This window comes from Scophthalmus maximus, chromosome 21, assembly GCF_022379125.1.
Source record: "Scophthalmus maximus strain ysfricsl-2021 chromosome 21, ASM2237912v1, whole genome shotgun sequence".
NCBI classification, from domain to species: domain Eukaryota; kingdom Metazoa; phylum Chordata; class Actinopteri; order Pleuronectiformes; family Scophthalmidae; genus Scophthalmus; species Scophthalmus maximus.
Window position 1 is genome coordinate 3,293,632 of NC_061535.1, and position 19,598 is coordinate 3,313,229.

The following is a 19,598-nucleotide window of genomic DNA, read 5'->3' on the forward strand; positions in this document are numbered from 1 at the left end:
GCCTCCAGTTAAATGTTCCTGCTCATCATTTTTTCTTTCTTTTGACACTCTCTGCAGTTTTCCTTTCCCTTTTCATCTCCCTCTTGCACCGACACTCTTCTCACCTTCTACCATTTCTACCACAGCCTCTCCCTGGCTCTGTGGTCCTCCTTTCATCCGCTGTCTACCAGTCATTTTCATGAGATCTCCATAGCCCCTGCTCTCCTGCACCAATGGGGATTTTCTGTGAATACACATTTTTCTGCATTAATTAACAGCAGGATATTCTAGTTAATGGGGCCCATCATTTCTCGGACCAGATCAGGGACTTTTAAATAGGCATAGCACTTTACGGGGGGGAAGGAGACAGGTCAATTACTTCCATTCTCATTGAATTCTATATATGGCTGCCTAATTCACCTGCTGCTGAGGGCGCCATTCATCAATGCACAGGGACAGAAATACCCTGATCGTTTGTCACCGCTGATCCCTCGTTCCAGCTCATCTTTCATCTCTTACTCTGCTCTTTCCTTCCACCCGCCCACCTAATACTCTGATACCCTCTTTCTTCACCCCTTGACAGTTTCCACATCTTTTTGTCTCAGACACACACACACACGAACACACACACTCTTAAGTGTGCTGGATGTGACTGATAGCTTGATAAAGTGCTGTGGATGGAGCTGCGTGGTTGCCTGAGCTCTAATAGAAAGTTCCTGTCTGTGCAATGACTGCTGCTGCTTTATTAACACTCGGCTTGTCTGTGTGTATATCTGGGAGCACACACACGCACTCATCCAGATAGGCAGCCTAAGTGTACCATGTCATAGCAAGTGACAAGGCCTGCAATATATAGGATTATTTTTGAACTGGCTTACTCCTTAAACACTGCTTTACCCTCCAAAGCTGCAGAATGATGGGGGTATTGGAGTCTATATCAAAGTCAAGTAAGTTTTAATGGACTCGCCGGATGTAAGTCTCCTCTGCTGTCATTGACTTTATGTGTAACCCCCCTATCTATTGACAGAATACAGATTATGCATGAATAAACCAATTTCACTGCTTACTCTAATATGTATTGCTCATGTAGATTGTGAGCACTCAAATCCATCTGGCATAAAGCAGAAACCTGTGAAACCAAGCCAGTGGATTACTAATGTGGAAACTGCATTATCAGTGTGGCAGCGCTCTCGGGTAGTATTGATTGGATTAGTTGGCTTGATGGATGAGTTTTAATAACCGTAAAGGCATGATATTTTAGGGGCATCACCATTTTGTAATATTCTTTACTCCACTACTTTTTGTTTTTTTACTCAGCTACCCCCCTTTTTTGTTCTCTTCTCTGCTGTTCTTTCCCTTTCTTTGTGTTTGTTGCTCTTGTTTCTCCTCTCTTATAAGTAAGGACCCAGCTCTGGAGAAACAATTGGGATATGGGCTGGAATGACATAAAACGGCTGGATATAAATCACGTCATACTATCTCTCACCAACCCTAATGAAAAGGAAAAACTGTGTAGCCTCACACACACACACACACACACACACACAGAGGAAGAATTTGTGCAGCTCCTTCGTCCTGTTCCAGCTGAAGAGATATTTAAAGATCCTCTGTGGGTGACTTTATTCTCCCCCATCTCCATCGGTGTGGGAAGCTGAAAACGGGTACTTAACATATTCTGGGGTGGACTGTGAAAGAACATCTTTTTCACTTCTATCCTGGGATTTTGTGTTTGGCGCATACTGGAGGTGATTGTTGAGATCATTACTTTTATTGCATCACTTTTAGCTGCTGGACCTCAAGGGGACATTTAAATCTACATCTGATTGAGTCAGAGTAATGGCTTCCGGAAGCAGCGTGTCCCTCTCGAACATCTGCTTCTTCTTTTGAAATCTTTAAAGATTTGTACAGTGAAGTCTGAACCCGACTGCAGGAGAAAGGGATCCGCTTAGATTTCCCAGCAGCCGAAGGGGAATGTGACCTAAATGAAAGAGAGCTTGACGGTGTCAGAACTTTGGACAGTTCAATTTGCAGAGAAAAGGCCCTGGGTCGATACACTGGTACCATAGAAAGGTCACCCAACAGCCTTTGTGTGTGTGTGTGTGTGTGTGTTTGTTTGTGTGTGTCTGTGTATCTGTGTGTGTGTGTGAAGACGAGAGAGGTCAGTGACGGCGTGTCTGTGAATGTGCCTGGCAACAAAGTTTGAGTCAGAGACTCGTGTCAACTCTCATTTTACACACCCTCTTGACGGTGAGAGTGTATCGCCTCTGCCACAGGAGAGACGCCGACTTCTCCTTGGACCCTTCTCTCCCGCCCGCAACAAGACGTATCAATCCTGTTGATCAAGAAACTAGGAAGTGTCCTCAAGCGCCGAAAATTCAACACCAATCTCTCCTTCCGCTCGGTCCCAGGCGAAGAACAGGGGATTTGATATTCTCCCGAAGCCGCGCGTCTGCTCGCCGTGAGTGACATTTCAGTGGCAAAGGGAATGATTCATTAGTGAGGAGATGAGCGAAGGTGAGGCCGGAAGGAATGCGATGCAGATGACGAGGTGTCAAGAGGAGCAAAAATTCACTCGGGATTTGACGTAGTCGTACTGAATCCTGCCAGCGCTTCATTACGTCTGAACGAGGCCCAGAGTTTAACATGCTTTTATTTTCAATTGATGCTCGCTTCAGTCTCAGATCTCGCTTTCAATCTCCATCTGTCGTTGTTGTTGCCATGAAAGCATGTTGAGAGAGGGAATGAGTTGGAGAAGGTGCTTATTGTCACTACAGATGATTTTCTTGTGCAGACTGTATGCTTTACCCACAGTAAATGCCCCATGTTTTGCTGCATATCAAACTTAACCAAAATGTACACCAATTTAACATCCACTTACCTAGCTCTGATGCATACGCAGAATGAGAGTGTATATGTTTGAGTTTGACCTCACGTTTTCCTGTCTGATCAACAGCTGCACCTTGAGTGTGACATTGGAGCAGGCCATCCTGCTGGCTCGGAACCACGGCCTGCCCCCTCGCTGCATCATGCAGGCCACCGATGTCATGAGGAAACAGGTATGTACTGTATTCTGCACATGCACGCGCATTGCATTTAAAACACGCACAGCATACATCGCCCCTTTGTTACTGTCTCCTTAGCTGGCGCACAGTCCCTGCAGTGACATTTTCTGCCTTGGAGTGAATCTAGTGTTTCAATCCACAGCACCATTTCGGCATCCAAAATCATTAGACAAACTGTATGCTTGATTGATTCGAATAAACGGTGCCTTTAGTGGAGCCAGTTTCGCCATTTTAGCTTCCTTGGTCAATGTTATATTCCTCTCAGACACTACTACATCAATAATATTGCAAGTTTTAAAGGAAGCCAACAGTACAGTATATATTTGGTGTTTGCTGTCCATAAGCAAAAAATTCCTCTACTCATGGCTATATTATAATTTCTATCACCTCCTTCCTTTGCCCTCCCCCTCACTCCCTTTCTGCCTGATTTTAATCTCATCAGATTTGCATCACTGTAACCAGAATATGAATTTGGCCAAATGGGGTAAAAAAGTAATGAGACACTGGACAGACCGGTTGAGAGTCTGGTGTTTGTTTGTTTGTTTGTCTGCATTCCTATTTGGGGGTCAAGGGAAGGAATTCCCATTACTTGCTCAGTCAGTGCGTACACATTTTCACCCCTCAAAAAGCTGCAGCCATGACCAGATTCTTGGCTCGCGTCTCAGATGCTCATTAGAACGTTTGAGAGTGGAGGTCATTTTGCTGTGTGCAGTGAGAGGAGAGGTTAGTCGAAGGGCTTGAGATACTGCGGGAGGAGAGGCATTAATTCCCAAACCCCTAGAACCAGGATCGCAGCCAGGAGGATGAAACTCTGTGCATTGTTTGACCTTGAGTACTACTGGACTAAGTCTTATGGAGGGCGGGGTTTGGGAGATTTTTTTAATTTATAAGAAGAGAACTTTTTCATTGTGTTGTCATTTTTGTTATGTCCGTTGTTAGACTCCCTCTGTTTTTCTTGCAACCTCATTGCCCTGCACACTGCTGAGAAGTGGCCTGTGCGTGCGTGCCAGCGTGTCTGTCCTCTCAGAAATCAGCCGTTGAACCTGATGAACGTGAATATGGATGATGCCTCTTCTTCCTTGCAGAATAGTGATACTTACTCACAAAAAAGGTTATTAGCACAGAAATCCTGTCCCAGCAGGACCAATCCATCAAGCTCACACAACGTCATTCAGAACAAGAACGCACAAAATTTATTTGGTTTGTAAACTTAACAGTTTTCAAAATGTGGACTGTATATGTATAGTGTATTATGCAGTATTTTGAATGTAAAGGTGAAGAATTGCTCATTATAATACAGTGGAGGACTTGTAGACACTTGCACATGCTTGTACTCTGCTGCAGCTTGAACAGTTGAATTGGATAAACTGAGATACATATGGTGAATATGTTTTTAGCCATGATGGTGGCATGGATCTGTGGATGGCAATGTTGGCCTGATGGTCAGTATTTTAAATATCTAAAACCTTCCAGAGGTTAGAAGTCTCAGAGACCTAATTTATGTGAATGAAGTTCCACTTGTTGAAGAAACCGTAAAAAGAGTTTTGATTCCTGCTGTTGTCTCTGACTCATCTGATCCTCCCTGGGTGCCGCGTCCCGTAGGGACATCGGGGACATCTCATGTCTGGAGGAATCAGATTAATCGAATAATTGCTGATGCTATCCTGCTATCTGAAACATAACTCTGAGGCCGACTCTCAGATTGTAGACGACAGAGCTGTAACTGAGAGGTCAGCTAATGCACTCTTGGACAGTGGCTCCCTCTATGCTTCAAAAGGAGACGCTGATGACTTGTTTGGATAGTGATTCAATTGTGTAATTTTTGTTTTTGTTTTGTGTGCATTTGTGCATCATAGAGGGAGGGAAGGCATTTGTGACAGCAGGGTGTTTGTGTGCTTAAATTGAAAGGCTGAGTTGCATCTTGGCCCCCCTGCAGATGTGTATCTGCCGACTCTGCGCCCAACAAGCAACCTACAGGAACATTAGAAGAGAGCAGACACGCACCTCACTGAGCACTATCAAACTCTGCAACACACAAACGCAAGCAGCATTCATCAAAGTCCTCTGTACTGTTATTTCCTCACAAAGTTTCTTCTGCGTGTTCTCCACGCACGCACGCATGCATTGTGAGAGAGCAGACACAGCTGTGGTCTAAATTCTAGGTTCTCCTCGTGCATCGTATGACGTCTAGTTTGCAACCTGCAGTATTTATAGGATCTGTTTATCCTAGAATTTATACCCTCGCTCTCGCAGGTGAAATGTCAGTCATTCACGGTCTGACGGGAAGCAATTTCACTCGACTCGCGTCAAACATCATAAGATGTATTTCACCTGAGATGGTTTTCGATTTTTTGGTTGTTCCTCTCCGGGCCCAGCTGACTTTTGAAATATGTGAACAAATCTGTTCAACAGCCAAGGGGAGACCTATTATGAAGAGTTATACCATTAAAATTTGCAAGACCTCAAAAATTTCAAATGCCCCCTGATAATGATGTAGGAAATGCATACATAATTCCAGATAGCATTGAGTTTGAATAATAATACTCAGCAGCGTATTATTTCGAAACAAATGCTGAATCAACAGACTCCTGTGTGTTTTTTTTTTTGAATACCATGCATTGGGAGAAGACATTTTCAATTCTCAGCAGGCGCAACTGTTCACTGGCTGTCTAAGCTTTGTTTAAGCTCTTCTCTCTATGGTTTTATTTCCAGCACCTTTTTATAGCTGTTGCATTTCAAGCTGATCCACAATGTCATGAATTGTTGATTTTTTTCTGTTGGTCTTTCAGGGGGCAAGAGTTCAGAATTCTGCCAAGAATCTGGGAGTGAGGGATCGTACGCCGTCATCTGTCCCAAGGTAAAACTGCAGTCATGTCCTGTCTGTGTGGCGTAACATCAGCCTATTCATCTAAGTGGCCTTAGCAGGCTTTGCATGTAATCAAGCAGTAACTAGACACATATCACATATACTGACCATTTTCAATATGACACGACTGCTTAGAATATAAGATGCTTTAAATATGTTGTATCGCGGAAATGCAGATGCAAAACTTTTAAGAATTTTCTTCCTGTCGGTGCTTTCAAGAACTCTCTGATTGGAAGATTTCCTTAACTGGTGTCAAATCACATAGTTTGGCTTCCTTTTTCTGGTGGATGACAATTGGTCATTGAAAGGGAGAGGAAACAAAAAGTCCTATTTAGCATAATTAAGTATTTGAAAACTTCAAAAACACACACTCGTTTTTGCTGACTCTTGAATCTTGGATGTCGGATCTCACCTGAACGCACCATGCTCTGTGTGCACTTTTTGTGCAGGAACAAGGCCAAATGGTTCCATTAGAGGGGAGCTCCCTGTTCTCAGTAGCTCCAAGACGAGGACACGGACCGCCTCAGCCATTTGGCTGTGACATATAGGCTTTTGTGTGACAGGCAGCCCTTTTGAACCTTTTAGTGAAATTGAAAATACAATTAAGTAGTGGGATGATTAGTGTTGAGACATCGTTATCACCGAGCAAAATTGCTGCACTCTCAGTAGGTTTATGTCATAATTGTTACAGATTGAGCGAGTTCTGTCGAATATATGTACTGTACAGTAAATGCGCTTTGTGGATCATGAGATATGCCGGATGTTCACGAGGCAGAGCTTCTCACTGATCTGTCGATGAAAGATTCCAGTGTAAGTGTCTCCCTGCAGCCGTGTGATGTGAAGTGAGTCTCTTCAGAAGCCAAAAAGATGTGAGTGGTGCAAATGATCATTTAAACTACAGAGGACAGTTACAGTAGTGCTGTGTTGACATGCAAGAAATGCAGCTGGTATTGGAGAAATTTGCTCTGAGACCGGAGGAAAATTGATCGTTTATGCATAACACGAAATAAATGTGTTACTAAAGTAATCTTTTCTGTTCATTTAGGAACAGAAGAACAGAACATATAATCCTTGACTGTAGAGACTGACTGATATGGATTTTCTCTGGCCGATGCCGATAGCGATATTGGGGATTAAAACATTTCTGTTACCAAAACATCAGTTTATATATATATATATATATATATATAATTAAAAGGCAATCATTCCTAAGATGGGATTTGAAGGGTTTGATAATGAACCCTAATGACAAAAACGTGTAATTGAGTCTTTTATATATTTTACAGTTTAATCATATACTGTACTGTAAAATATTATGAATAAGAGAACAACACAACCAAATTCATAGAACTTGAATTAAGAAAATACATTTTTTTTCCCATAATGTTTTTCACAGATATGTGTGTGTTTTGGCACACATATACCGATACAGTATGTCTGTGAAAGGTTCACATTTATTGATTAATTGGTCGGGCTCTACTTGACTGTGAGATGTGCATTGGCATGGTTGGAAGTTGAATGGACTTTATAACAGCAACAATAAAAAAAAGCTATTTAGCCAGTATGCATACTTTCTAATTCCCTTAAAATACAAACAGCTCTAACTACTGAATTATTGACATAGCATTTAAAACACAAAGAGTTCGACCAGCGCGAATTTATATTCAAGTGCCCTTGTGATTGTTACCATACACTTTAATTCGTACCAACAACACTTGTGAAGGGCTGCACGGTGGTGTAGTGGTTAGCACTTTTGCCTCACAGCAAGAAGGTTCTGGTTAATTGAAGACTTTAAATTGACCGTAGGTGTGAATGTGAGAGTGAATGGTTGTTTGTCTCTGTATGTGGCCCTGCCATAGGCTGGCGACCTGTCCAGGGTGAACCCCGCCTCTCGGCACTTCTAAGAGTAATTATTTTTCCACTTTCGTCTTGAAACTGCGGAAAAAAAATCTGATTGACTTTCCTTTGGTATCAGTTTAAGATACTTTTTTTGAAAATATTCTCTCTGACTGATCACTGTTGTTCAGTGTTCATAATATTTTATATTGGAATGTAATTAAGGGACATTTTCCGTGTGTGTTTCTCTGACCAGGTTGTACAAGCTGTGCCAGCCTCCTCCCCCTGATGGTGACCCATAATGCATTGTGCCCAGGAAGACGCTGAGCTTTGAGTGCCAAGCAGTCTGTCCTCCACCCATGAAGGACCAACCTAATGAAAAACATTTCATGGACATTTCTATATGTTCAGAATACCTGGCTGAAGTGTAAATAGACATTTTAAAAAACGTAAATAGTATTTTTAATACTTTATATTTTTCACTGTTGTACTTTATACATATTTTGATTTTTTTTAAATTGTTTAATGTATCTGTCAAGGAGATGTTACAGAGTGAGAAAACAAAAAGATTTTACGGAGTCGACCCTGAAAATAATGCCTGTTTTCATGAAGGAAATTTGCATTTCATGTTATCGGTGCATATGAAATAAGCAAGATAACTCTGATTAATAGAATATTGGATGATGTTTGGCATTGTATTTGTTCAGATTAGCCAACAATTTGTCTGCTTCTGTTCTGTGCCTTCAATGCTTTATTCAACCTGTGAGTATTTGATAACCATATGAATGTCTTTTCTAACATTCCTCGACATGATTTTTATTCACTTGTAAATATACATTTACAAGTATGCCCTTGTTCCCCACTGTTTACAAAAAAAAAATATTGACTGTTATATGCATGCATATAAAGATTTCCAATGATCCATCAGTATTAACACATAATAAATATATTCTGTTATTTTATATTGACAATGCTCAGGATTAAATGGTCTCTCTGTGCTACTTATTATGGGATGTTATCGTAGTAGAGTGGATGGCTAGCTTGATTCTATGCAAACAACCAAGTGATAATAAAATACATTAGTGTAAACTCTATTGCTCTTCCTACATCTTGTTGCTTCATCAGTGTAAAAATGAAGGTCAACTTTAGCTGCACATTTTCCTCAACACTAAAACGACGCAAATTTATTTAAGCTGATAACATGTAGTTTTACATCAATTCACCATTGACTTTATTCATTCAATAGTTAACATGGAACACTTGTATAATAGACTTGATTCATGCCAAAAAACATGCTAGCCTATCAGGCAAGGCAGCTTTATTTGTATAGGAACATCTCATAAACTGCAGGGCAATTCAATGCGCTCTACTGATGAATAGAATATAAAACATGATAAAGGATACAGATTCACAATTAAAAAAAGTTGATGATGTAAATGGTAAGATTAATTATTAAATGATTTATAGATGATAGATCAGGATTACAATGATTAATGCATTATATATATCATATAAAAAGTCAAATTTCGTATGGTCATTCTACTTCTATTAAGTAATAGTTTTATCTTAATTGGAAGACAAATAATAGGCTAATAGTTTTTTTCTATTTTTTAACCGCCATTTTTTCTCACGCTCGTTAACAAAATGCGCAGCACCTGCGTTAATTTCCCTCGGTGAGCTGCGCGTGCGGCTGCGCAGTTAACTCACGTCATCGCTCCAGGTGGAAGCATAAACGAGCGCGGATCACGAGAACACTCAACAGTCGCGCTGAGCTCGGGGGAGGAGCACGCCCGGCGCCGGCTGACCGAGATCGCCGGATAAATGGGAGTCGGCGTGGCACAGTGAGCGGAACCTTTGTAACGTCTGTCACGGAGCTGCTCGCGGAGCCACTGGCGTCCTGTCCGGGATAGCTGCCGCCGCGGAGTCCGCGAGTGAGGCGACGAGCGGGGGGACGGTCCCGGGGCTGAGTGTCCACCATGAGCCGGGCTGCGAGCCGCCTGCTCCAAACTTAACGCCGCTCCGCCGCAGCACCAGTGACATTTTTGCACGTTGTTTTTTTTTGCTTTTCTTTTTTCGTAGTCGCCGAAACGCCCCCCCCCCCCCTTTTGAAGGACGAATGACACCGGCTCACCCCATAATTTCATCCCGCTAAAAGCTCCAGGAGGCACAACAGTTTTCTTTTCTCCATGGCGTCTCCACAACAGTCAAGAATTCAGTCGTACCTGGAGAGGAACAGAATCGGACCCTTGTTCGAGGTGAGTGGCCGGATTCATCCTAAGAACTAGAACTCTGAAGTTCCAATTTAGAGCACCAGACAACATGAATGATGAGCGAGCACCTGCGACGCGAGCTGGTCACACTGGAGTCACTGAGTTTACATTGAACACAATTATTCCTCCCTATAGACCCTGTGCTGCATTGTACTGTAGATTATTTAGCATTTGGCTGATTAAATGGAAAACGATTGATTTGTATGCACTTCCTGGAACGTCCCACTGCTCTTCCATTTAAATTGACACACTACTATAGCACAGGAATACAAATGAATACAAATGAATACTGTCTGCTGTGTTTGCCCTCATATTTTCCATGTTTAGCCCTTTTATCGGTCATTTGCCTTTCAAGAGATGATGATCACTGCCACTGCCTGACAGTTTGTTGAAGTCATAGGGGCCACTCTGGGAAGCCAGTTCTGATTCCTATTGCACAGCAGTGTTGGCGTTACTGTGCCTTCGGCGACACAGTCCAACCAACTACCTGCCTCTCTGTTTGCCAGTCAAGGGATCTGTGCTCATCCTGGGGTGTTCTCTCACTGTGGCTTCTAAGCAACCCCGGGGGACGGCATGACTTCATTCTTTGTTTGCTATTGGATTTACTGCTGACAGGCAGAGGTGTGAGCCATAATCCCAGCAAAAACAGACAAAAATCCAACTGTCTCCTTTTTTTGTCGTTGCTTGAAATGCAGCAGAGTCTGTCAAGAGAGCTGGCGAGACAAAAGCGTAATGGGCATTCAATAGGTCGACATGCACTGTGCTCAGGGCAAGGCAATATTCACATGCACGTGATCTCGTTTTCTCGCCAGAAAGTGCTGACGTGTCAGTTCTGTGTTCCAGCTGGATGTGTAGTACTGTAGCAGCAGTACACACATAAACATGAAGTGCATGTTAATCAGATATAAGAGCAGTGGCGAGGCGCGTTTCAGCACCGTGGACAGAGACATTGTGTCTAACAGACAGTAGATTTAACCAGGGAAGAAGACATCTTGATGTGAGGCCACAGCAGTCACACAGGCTCCGCTGCACAACCATGGTCCTTTGTGCTTTCTGTCTCTTTCTGTTTGTTTTTTAGCCCTCCATCTTCCTCTTCCACCTCTCCTGCATCTGGTTTCTCCTTTTTTAAATTTTAGCATCTGTGCACAATTGAGCCGTCTCTGATGTGACCATTAAAGCAAAGTGACTCTAAGGTGCATCTCTTGGTGCTGATCAAAACCACCTTTGGTCCAAAGATGAATGAGCTCACATGTTAAAGCTCATACATGCTTTGTATTGCATCATGAAGTGTGTCCTGAAGGTGTGTTTATATACCCTGTCGACTCTCTATCCTGTCCAGCAATGACATGGATCATTGCTGAGTATTTGGATGATGGATGGTGTGGCTGAACTGTGCAATGTTGATTTTCAGGTTTGTTAAATTAGTTGGAAGGAGGCGTAGTAAGAGGAGAATGCATTGGAGACTCTCCTGTGTTTGCCACTCTCCCCATGAGAACATGATGCAAGTGCTACCCCGGTGTTGTGTTGTTGAAAAAGAAGAATCCAGGAGTGGGGCAGGAATTCTTTTTGTATTGTTTTTTTTGTTTTTTTTGGATCAGATGAAGAGAATTGATGCAGCAGATGTAATCATACGGCTGTTCTGCTGCAGTGCCCAAACCAAAAAGAGCTGATTGAAACTTTGATTGTCACTCAAATACGAATATACAACACTTTTTGGTTAAATGCATCAGTTAAAATGTCCCAACAACTTCCAATTACAAGAGCTCAATGATTTTTTTCTATTACCCATTGACACAACGTGCATTACTGTACAAAACCTATTAATATCGGTAATATGAGTCATATGGTGAACATATTGTAAATCCATCTGAGGGAAAGTTGTGCTTGCTGCACAGATAGTCAAAATAACAGGGAGACCAATGTTATGACCAGTAATGGTAACAAATTGGTTCTAACATTCCACTCTAACTCCAAACCAATAATATCAAGGATTGAGGCAATGCACTGCATACAGTACGTTACAGTGACACCATGCAGAGTTTCTGCAGTAAATTATATAATTTCTACAGAGAATACATTGATCGCCTCCGTGTGAGTGGAATAACGCAAAATCTTTCAGTCGATCTTAGTTTTGTTTTTAGATACAGTTGCCTGAATGTATTAATTGAGGAGCCTTTTAAGTATGTAATGTAGCATCATGTGTATCTATGATATGGGTGAGCCAGCATTATGTATGAACGTTTGAGCGAGGCTCTCCAATCCATATCTAATTAACACTGTGGGTTTGTTACTTCATGCCAAGTAAACACCACTCAATGTAATCAGTGTTTCACCAGAAACTGTTCTCCTCGCGCTCATCTGCAAACCACATAACCTCGTCCTCCTGCCCGCCACACTGCTGCAGTATTAAAACGTCTGTGTAACAGTGAGCAGGGATTCATTTACTCACTCTGATGAGACACAGCTTATGATTTGCCAGAGAATTGATTTTTTTCCCCCCCTTCCTCTAATGAAATGGTTGCTGTTCAGAGATAGGAAGCTGAGTCAACACCAGCGGCATATTCTCAGAGAAGTCAAGCAGTTGTCATAATAATTGAAGTAATTGCACCCCAGATTATTGTCGGCCACTTAATATTGATAATCTTTTCAAACACCTCCTCCTTTTCCATTCTCCAAATGGTTTAAGTGCAGCGTGATCTTTCATGCGTCTGTTACATTAAGAGTTATAGTGTGTAGCCAGTACAGCAAGTTGAAGGCCACATTTTCCGCATCCTTTTGTGCGATACAGCAAGCATGTGTGTTACTTACGTCATTATTAAAAAGGATGAGTTTGCCCCTTCCTGGCATTTGGGATTTGACACAATCCCATTAATTGTATGGAAAAAAAATCTGTAGATTGACATTATCAAGGATGATCAGCTGGATCTGACATTTAAACTTGTGTAACACAGCCAGTAGGAAAAAAAATGGGGCAGTCTTTGCCTTTATCACCAGACGGAATGAAAACCACTCATGTTGCTCCCTGCCATGATCAATGTAATTGCTATGTTGAAACAGTGAAGCGAAGAATCATGTAAATGTAGCTTTAACCCAAAGGTGTCACTGGATTGAACCAGAAATGGTGTAACCGTCAAATGTTGAGTTATGATGTTGTCCTGTGGAAGAATTGGTGTCATTGTTCATGATAAAGTCTGAGTTTTTCTTTAGTAGATTTAATAGCTTGAATATTGGTCTGCTCATATACTGTAGCTCAGGGCTTTTAATGATCCCTTGCTGATATGAATAAAATACTGATGAGTGGAAAAGCTGGATTTTGTATTGTCTTGGATACAAATTCTATGAAATGGATCATGTCTGTCTTATCTTTTTAGAGGTTTTATTGGTTGCACAAGAGCACCCACATTGACAATGAGAGTACAAATCACTGATGGCCATAGAACACGACTAAAGCTATAATTCAACTATAATTCATCACTTAAATCTTATCTCGTTGAAATACAGCACATTTTTCTCTCTGTAGTCACAGCCTCAGAATTCCTTTCACACAGAGGAATGATCCTTCATGTAATTCTCAATGTGCAGAAACTCACTGCAAATTACATGGTTGAATTCCATAAATAAAAAAGAAAAGCGAACTGCTGTCAAATCTGCAAACGGTTCCAGACAATAACTTGGGTAAAGGTGTATGAATTCAAATAAGCAAGCTGCTCTTTTGCTGCTATTGCTCCCAATAGAAAGGTAGAATAACTTTGGTCCTCCCCATAGACTTCTCTGTGGAAATATATTCATCCACATGGTTAAAAAGGTTCATTCCAACCTGCTCAGCCGTGGAATTCCGCTAATCTGCTGTGCTCCGTCTCTCAGTCGTGCAGTGCTGGAAAGCGGTCAGTTTGTACAAGCAGGACTTGGACAGGCCCACTCCCTTAAGAAGAGATTTATTGGACCTTGGTGTGATTGGGTTGAGGCTGTTTTCATGTGCTGTGCTAGCAGTATGCTCTGCCTTGTCTTTCCCGGTGTCATTTCTGTTTTCTTGTAACATGTCTTGTGTCTTTTAGCTATAATTCCTGTACATTTCCAGAAAAATGGAACAAAATCTATGGAATGTGTCGCAGATAATTTTTAACCTTTTTAGAGACAAAACACCCACACGCGGAAATTTTGCCGATATAGAGGTTCAGTTATACATGGAGAATAATCCATCATGGGTCCTATTACAGAACATGTCCAGTACAATCGCACCTGGCAACATTTCTCTCTGACAGGGTTACTGTGTCAATGGCATGCCTCCCTAACACTAGGTAGTAAAATCCCAGTCATTTTATCTCAACAGTTGGTTGCGTTGTGAATTTATTTGTTTGATATTTCACTTAACCCCACAATCCAAAGCAAGAATGTCTGCAAACTGAGGTTGTTGTTTCAGAATGAATACTGACCCTTTTTAATATTGATCTACAGTCCAATATGAGAACTGAGGTGCTTATACCATACTTCAGAGCAGGATAATCCCCTATACCTTCATGAATGACTGAACAGATTTTCATGAAATTTGGTCAAAGGGTGCAGCTATGGCAAATGAAGAACCTGTTGATTTTTGGAACGGATCCAGATAAATGAGCAGATCCAGGAGTTTTTCAAAATTCTCTTTAATATGCAAAATTGGCCGTTAGTCTTGGCGGTATGGAGATATGCGCTCTCCAGGAACCCATATTAGCACATATTTACATCTAAACGCATAAATGCTCACTTGAAATCCTATTTGCAAAATGCATGCTAAAAATCGATGCAATCGGTTGAGATTAACATGCAATTTGCAATTTCTGGTGGCATCATTTGGAAACTGAACTGAGGCGTTTCCCTTTTGTTTTGTCTCTGCGGGCCAAAGGAAGACATTAGGATTCACATTTAGAAATCAACAGTGAAGGAGAGAAACTGTTTTTTTTTTTTTTTTTTATTGGCATACCTAATCAGGCTGTGTTTTGGTTTTTAATTTCTAGATACCATTTATCTTTCAGTTTTGGTGATGGTCCTGAGTTTTATGATTTGATTCTGGCAGACATTTGGTCATGCATGGGTTTATACAGCTCCCCTCCAGGCACTGTGAGGCACACTTAAAGTAATTACATGACGACAGGCAGATGAACAGGCAGCCCAGGGCCGGGCCTGGTCCTGGCGGAGTAGAGGAATATAGAGGAAGTTGAATGGGGAAGACGAAGGATATCTGGGTGATCAGGCAGTGAGACCAAGAGCAAAGTCCAGTTTGGGGAAGATTTGGACCGTGCGACCTGAGGTAGTGTCAGGGAACGTCTGCGATTTGTGAGAGCACAGAGGAAGGAGACGGCGTACATGTTCTGTTGTGCATACTAATAAAGTTATTGTCCAATTTCAGCCCGAGGACGCTCGTGGCTTACTGCTGTGTATAATTGATGGTCATGCTGGTGGTATGGGAGAGCTGATCGTCTGCTATAGGACCTTGACAGTTTTTCAGCTGATGACTAATTGTGTGTCTATTCCTTTAAAGAGGGATTAATACAGTGTTTGTCTGTGCATATGTGTAAATACTACGAGGATGTGCTTTGTGCTGAATCTTATTTTTCAATCAGCTTCTTACTATGAGTGAAAGGGTCCTACAAATATTTTCTACCACAGTTAGAAGTTAGAACTGTTACTTCACAATAGAAATTTGTACTTTATTGACTTCTTCCGACGTGGATTAGTAATTAAAACAGTCCTGATTCTGTCGGTGGAAAAAATCTGAGTTTATCTTAAGTTCAATGTGAACTTGTATAATGCAAGTGAGTATAATGCAAAACTAGTTTTAATATAATTGATCAGACACTGTTTAGGGATGGTTACACAGGAGGATGAAGATAGTTCTTTTTTTTGTGTGTTTACACAATTTGATTTGACCAACAGAGACTCATGAAGCCTTAAGTTTTGCCAGAATTTAAGAATGCAGAAGGACCGTTTGCAGTGTTTAATGAGGTGAGGGACAGGGTAAAATGTCTGATTAGACCTCCTCTATGTGAGGTATCCCCATCAAGCATAGATGCATGTGATGCATGTAGAAGATCTAGTGTGGTTTAGACACTGTCGGTGGTGGAGTGCAGCCTGCAGGTTAATGATGGAAGCTCTCCGTTCCATCTCCTGACCAAATTGTGGTTGATTTAATTTTCAATCACTGTATAATTGATTGACTAATCATGAGCCAGCCCCTCATGCTAAAACATATTAACATTTGTGGTTATAAATGTGGCCTGGAAGCATTACTGCATGATGGAGTGAGCGAGGCAGACCTCTCTTCTAATGGGTGTTATCTGGTAGCCTCGGTCTGGTCAGGTGACATTGCCTCTCCCACGGTCTCCTCTTCCGCATGATCTCTGCTGATCTTGTCTGCTGCTTATTCAAGGTCTGGATGTCTTCCAGCGGCATCCTTCTCTCACTCTCTACCTGTCTTCACCTATCACATTGCTCTCTCCATTTCACCAATAATCACCCTTCTCTGTCTATGAAGCACATTGGACAGACACACAGGCATCACCTTAAATACCCTGTTATGTGACTTTGCATTCCTATATTTCACTGACAAATGACGGCTGCTGTAAATCAGTGGCAGCTCTTGGCCTCCAGTGCAGGCTTCAGGGACGGCGAGCCTTTTGGGAGTCTTGAAAGAGACGTTGCTGCATTTAAATGTTTTTACACAAGGACGAGTCGTGAGGAAAAATGTCAGATTTTATATCTGATCAGAGCCACAGCTTCAGAGTTGGTGTGATTATTGATTTCAATTCAGAATATCCTGCAGGTGAGGTTTCTTCTGGTTATTTTCCCTGACAAAACATGTTGTAATACATGTAGTAGATTGCTCCCGACGCCCTGTGTTTATCCTCAGACATGCAATATATTAACACACACTTGTCACGTTTCAGTAAACAGCTTAATGGATCTACTGCTTCTTAGGAACATGGACATCATAGAAATTGGGCCTGAGCAGAGTGTGTGTGCCGTTGGTTCAGTGCCTCCTCACGTTACACCAGCAGTCTGCAACAGCTGAGGTGGAAATTCATCAGCTCACAGTTTGACAAGAAAGTAAAGCTTAGGTAGGGACACCAAGGGCTTATGTAGCTGCATCAACTCCGTCTATCAGATTTTTTTCAATCCATTATTTTACTTTGCACTTTTTAGTGATACTGCCTTTTATTCCCACAAGCAAAGAGTCGTCCATTGGTCGGAAATAGAAAAGAATCCCTTAAGGTTTGGAATAATTGCTATACTCCCCTTTAAACACTTAAGCAGGGTGTATGGTCTCTGTCATCGTTAAACTCTGTGGCTGTCTTCCCTCTGTCCTTCAATCTACCCCTTTTGAATAGCCTTCAGAACTTTCCCTGATTACTGGTCTCTCCTTTTGATAGACTTTTTCCACTTTCAATTTGGGTTGAGTTTGTTTAAGTTGCAGAGACGCAGGGGGCATCAGTGAGAGCATCAGGATTGTCACTGTACCCGGAGGGAGTCCTTGAGAGCTTCCAAGGACACGGGTGTCTCTTGGCCGGCTGACAGCTTGTCGATTACCACTCCCAGACCATACTGCCTGGGGCCCGCAGATCTGTCGCCCCGACAACAGATCTGCACAGATACAAACTGTATGTCTCATGCCACCTGTAGCCTTGCTTACTGAACACTGATGCAGAGGCTCTGACTCTCTGCCCGTCTTTAGCTCTCTCTCTTGCACATACACGTTAGGGATGCACATCACTCCAAGCCAAATCCCATTAAAGTCTACTGGAATATAGAAATATTGACCAAATTTAAAATCTTACTATGCCTCCTGTCAAAAAAAATATGATCACCAGTCAAACTGCATTGGCTTATTTAACACAACTCATGTTTTTTTTCTTCTAAAACCACGATATCACCATAGCAATTGAAGGTGTCAGCTACAGTTACTTTGCTCTGCTGGATTTACGAGTTATGTAATGTACGCAAATCCACCGTGTGGATTCAGTAGGATCAGTTTCCTATGTTTCTTTGCTTTTTTTATGATGTTATTGAATATGGTGAAGGACACAAGGGTGCTTTAGTTTAGTCAGAAACTTGTGTCATGGATGCAAAACACTATAAACTAATGGGATGTGCAATCAATATACAGTATAATGTTGGTACAACAGTGTCTTACACTACAGATGTGGGCAGAATGCAGATGTTACCCACATGTGCTGCCTCTTCTCTGTCCATCTGTTTTTGCATTTCGCTGCTGTTTACTTTAGGCATCCACATCATGCCTGAGTTCCTCCCTCTACACATCCGAGTGTGTACTTTCCACTGGGAAGCAAAATCCTGAAAATCACTCCCCTGCAGTCATCCTTCCCATTCCCCACAAAAAAATAAACTTGGAAACCCCAGGGTAGTTAATAGAGTTCTGCTGGTGTGACTACGTGTATATTCTACAAAATTACAAACTTCATTCTTGACCTCCTGTTGGTACGTTAGTTAAATTACCCGCAGCAGTAATTATCACTTTTACATCTTTGCATCATTAGTGGTTTCTTATTGTTTCACACGGGGACACAGAAATCCCTTGCAGTTTGGAGGAGGGTATGCTTCACTAAACTCCCTCTGTCATATATTCTCTCATAGGATTCACTCATATGACTGTTACTCTTGTAGATCACGTCAGCTCACCGAGCAGTAGGGTTTGGTTCCTCCATTGTCAGACCTGCAGTGAAACATCAGTGTGATCCCTGTTTGTTACTACACACGCTGTGTGCTGTCAGAGCTGCTGTAGACACTGCAGCAGGGCAGGAATCTCCCCCTGACCGTTTACCTGATTAGCTTTCTGAGCACACAGTGCAGCCAAGGCTAGCAAGCAAGCTACGTATATTACGCACGCACGCACACACAGGATGTCTCCCTGTTGCCCTCCCCACCCCCTGCAACATACACACATGCAGAGACATGAGCAGGTCCACAAGGGGAAACCCATACCAGCCACACACACACAAAGATTTTATCCATACATTACTGCCAATTCACTGCAGTCTACTAATGACTTTCTTCTCTGCAGTAGTCATCCTGAAGTCAGCCACAGCTGCGTGTGACTGGCTTCAACTGGTCAAACTCTTATATTATATAATGTCAACACACAATTCACTCGCTCACTCTAGCATATGCTCATTTCACTTCACCGGTATCCCCCCTCCAACTGTAGTAAAAATAAAAGCTTTGCTTTGGTGTGAAATTCTTTGGAATACGTAAATTAGCGTAGACCTGAATTTTTTTGTGCTTATCAGTTGGCAAAGCTCAGAGATGGGACGTGATTAGTTCTGACACGATTGGCGGATTTGATACTGAATTCCCATCATGCATTTGAAGGATTTAAAATCGGCACGCAGCGTAAGATGTGGCCTCTACCCTTAGCACCTGTTACTGTGACTCCCTGTGTGCTCTCCTTTCTTTTCCACTATGAACAATTCCCAACCTTCCTGTTCCTCAGTGTCTCATTTTCCTCATTATAGAATTAACCTAAAATGCACTGAATAACCAAACCTTGCAGTGTTCGTCCGTTTGTCCGTCCTTGTGGTCTGATTTTGATGG

General features: G+C 42.1%; 2 protein-coding genes across 6 annotated transcripts in view; both read left to right on the forward strand.

Annotated features, from left to right (window-relative positions):
• prex2 (phosphatidylinositol-3,4,5-trisphosphate-dependent Rac exchange factor 2) overlaps positions 1-8,835 on the forward strand; it is an 89,993-nt gene extending 81,158 nt beyond the window's left edge. The window contains exons 39-41 of the mRNA XM_035619353.2: positions 2,933-3,035; positions 5,831-5,898; positions 8,000-8,835. Of these exons, the coding sequence (XP_035475246.2) occupies positions 2,933-3,035; positions 5,831-5,898; positions 8,000-8,045 (217 nt within the window). The 3' untranslated portion in view covers positions 8,046-8,835. The remainder of the gene's footprint in view (positions 1-2,932; positions 3,036-5,830; positions 5,899-7,999) is intronic.
• A 594-nt stretch (positions 8,836-9,429) lies between these two features.
• c21h8orf34 (chromosome 21 C8orf34 homolog) overlaps positions 9,430-19,598 on the forward strand; it is a 51,414-nt gene continuing 41,245 nt past the window's right edge. The window contains exon 1 of one of the 5 annotated variants that reach the window (XM_035619722.2): positions 9,430-9,998. In XM_035619722.2, the coding sequence (XP_035475615.1) occupies positions 9,930-9,998 (69 nt within the window). In that variant the 5' untranslated portion in view covers positions 9,430-9,929. The remainder of the gene's footprint in view (positions 9,999-19,598) is intronic. The other 4 variants (XM_035619720.2, XM_035619724.2, XM_035619723.2 and 1 more) reach the window with 4 other exon arrangements.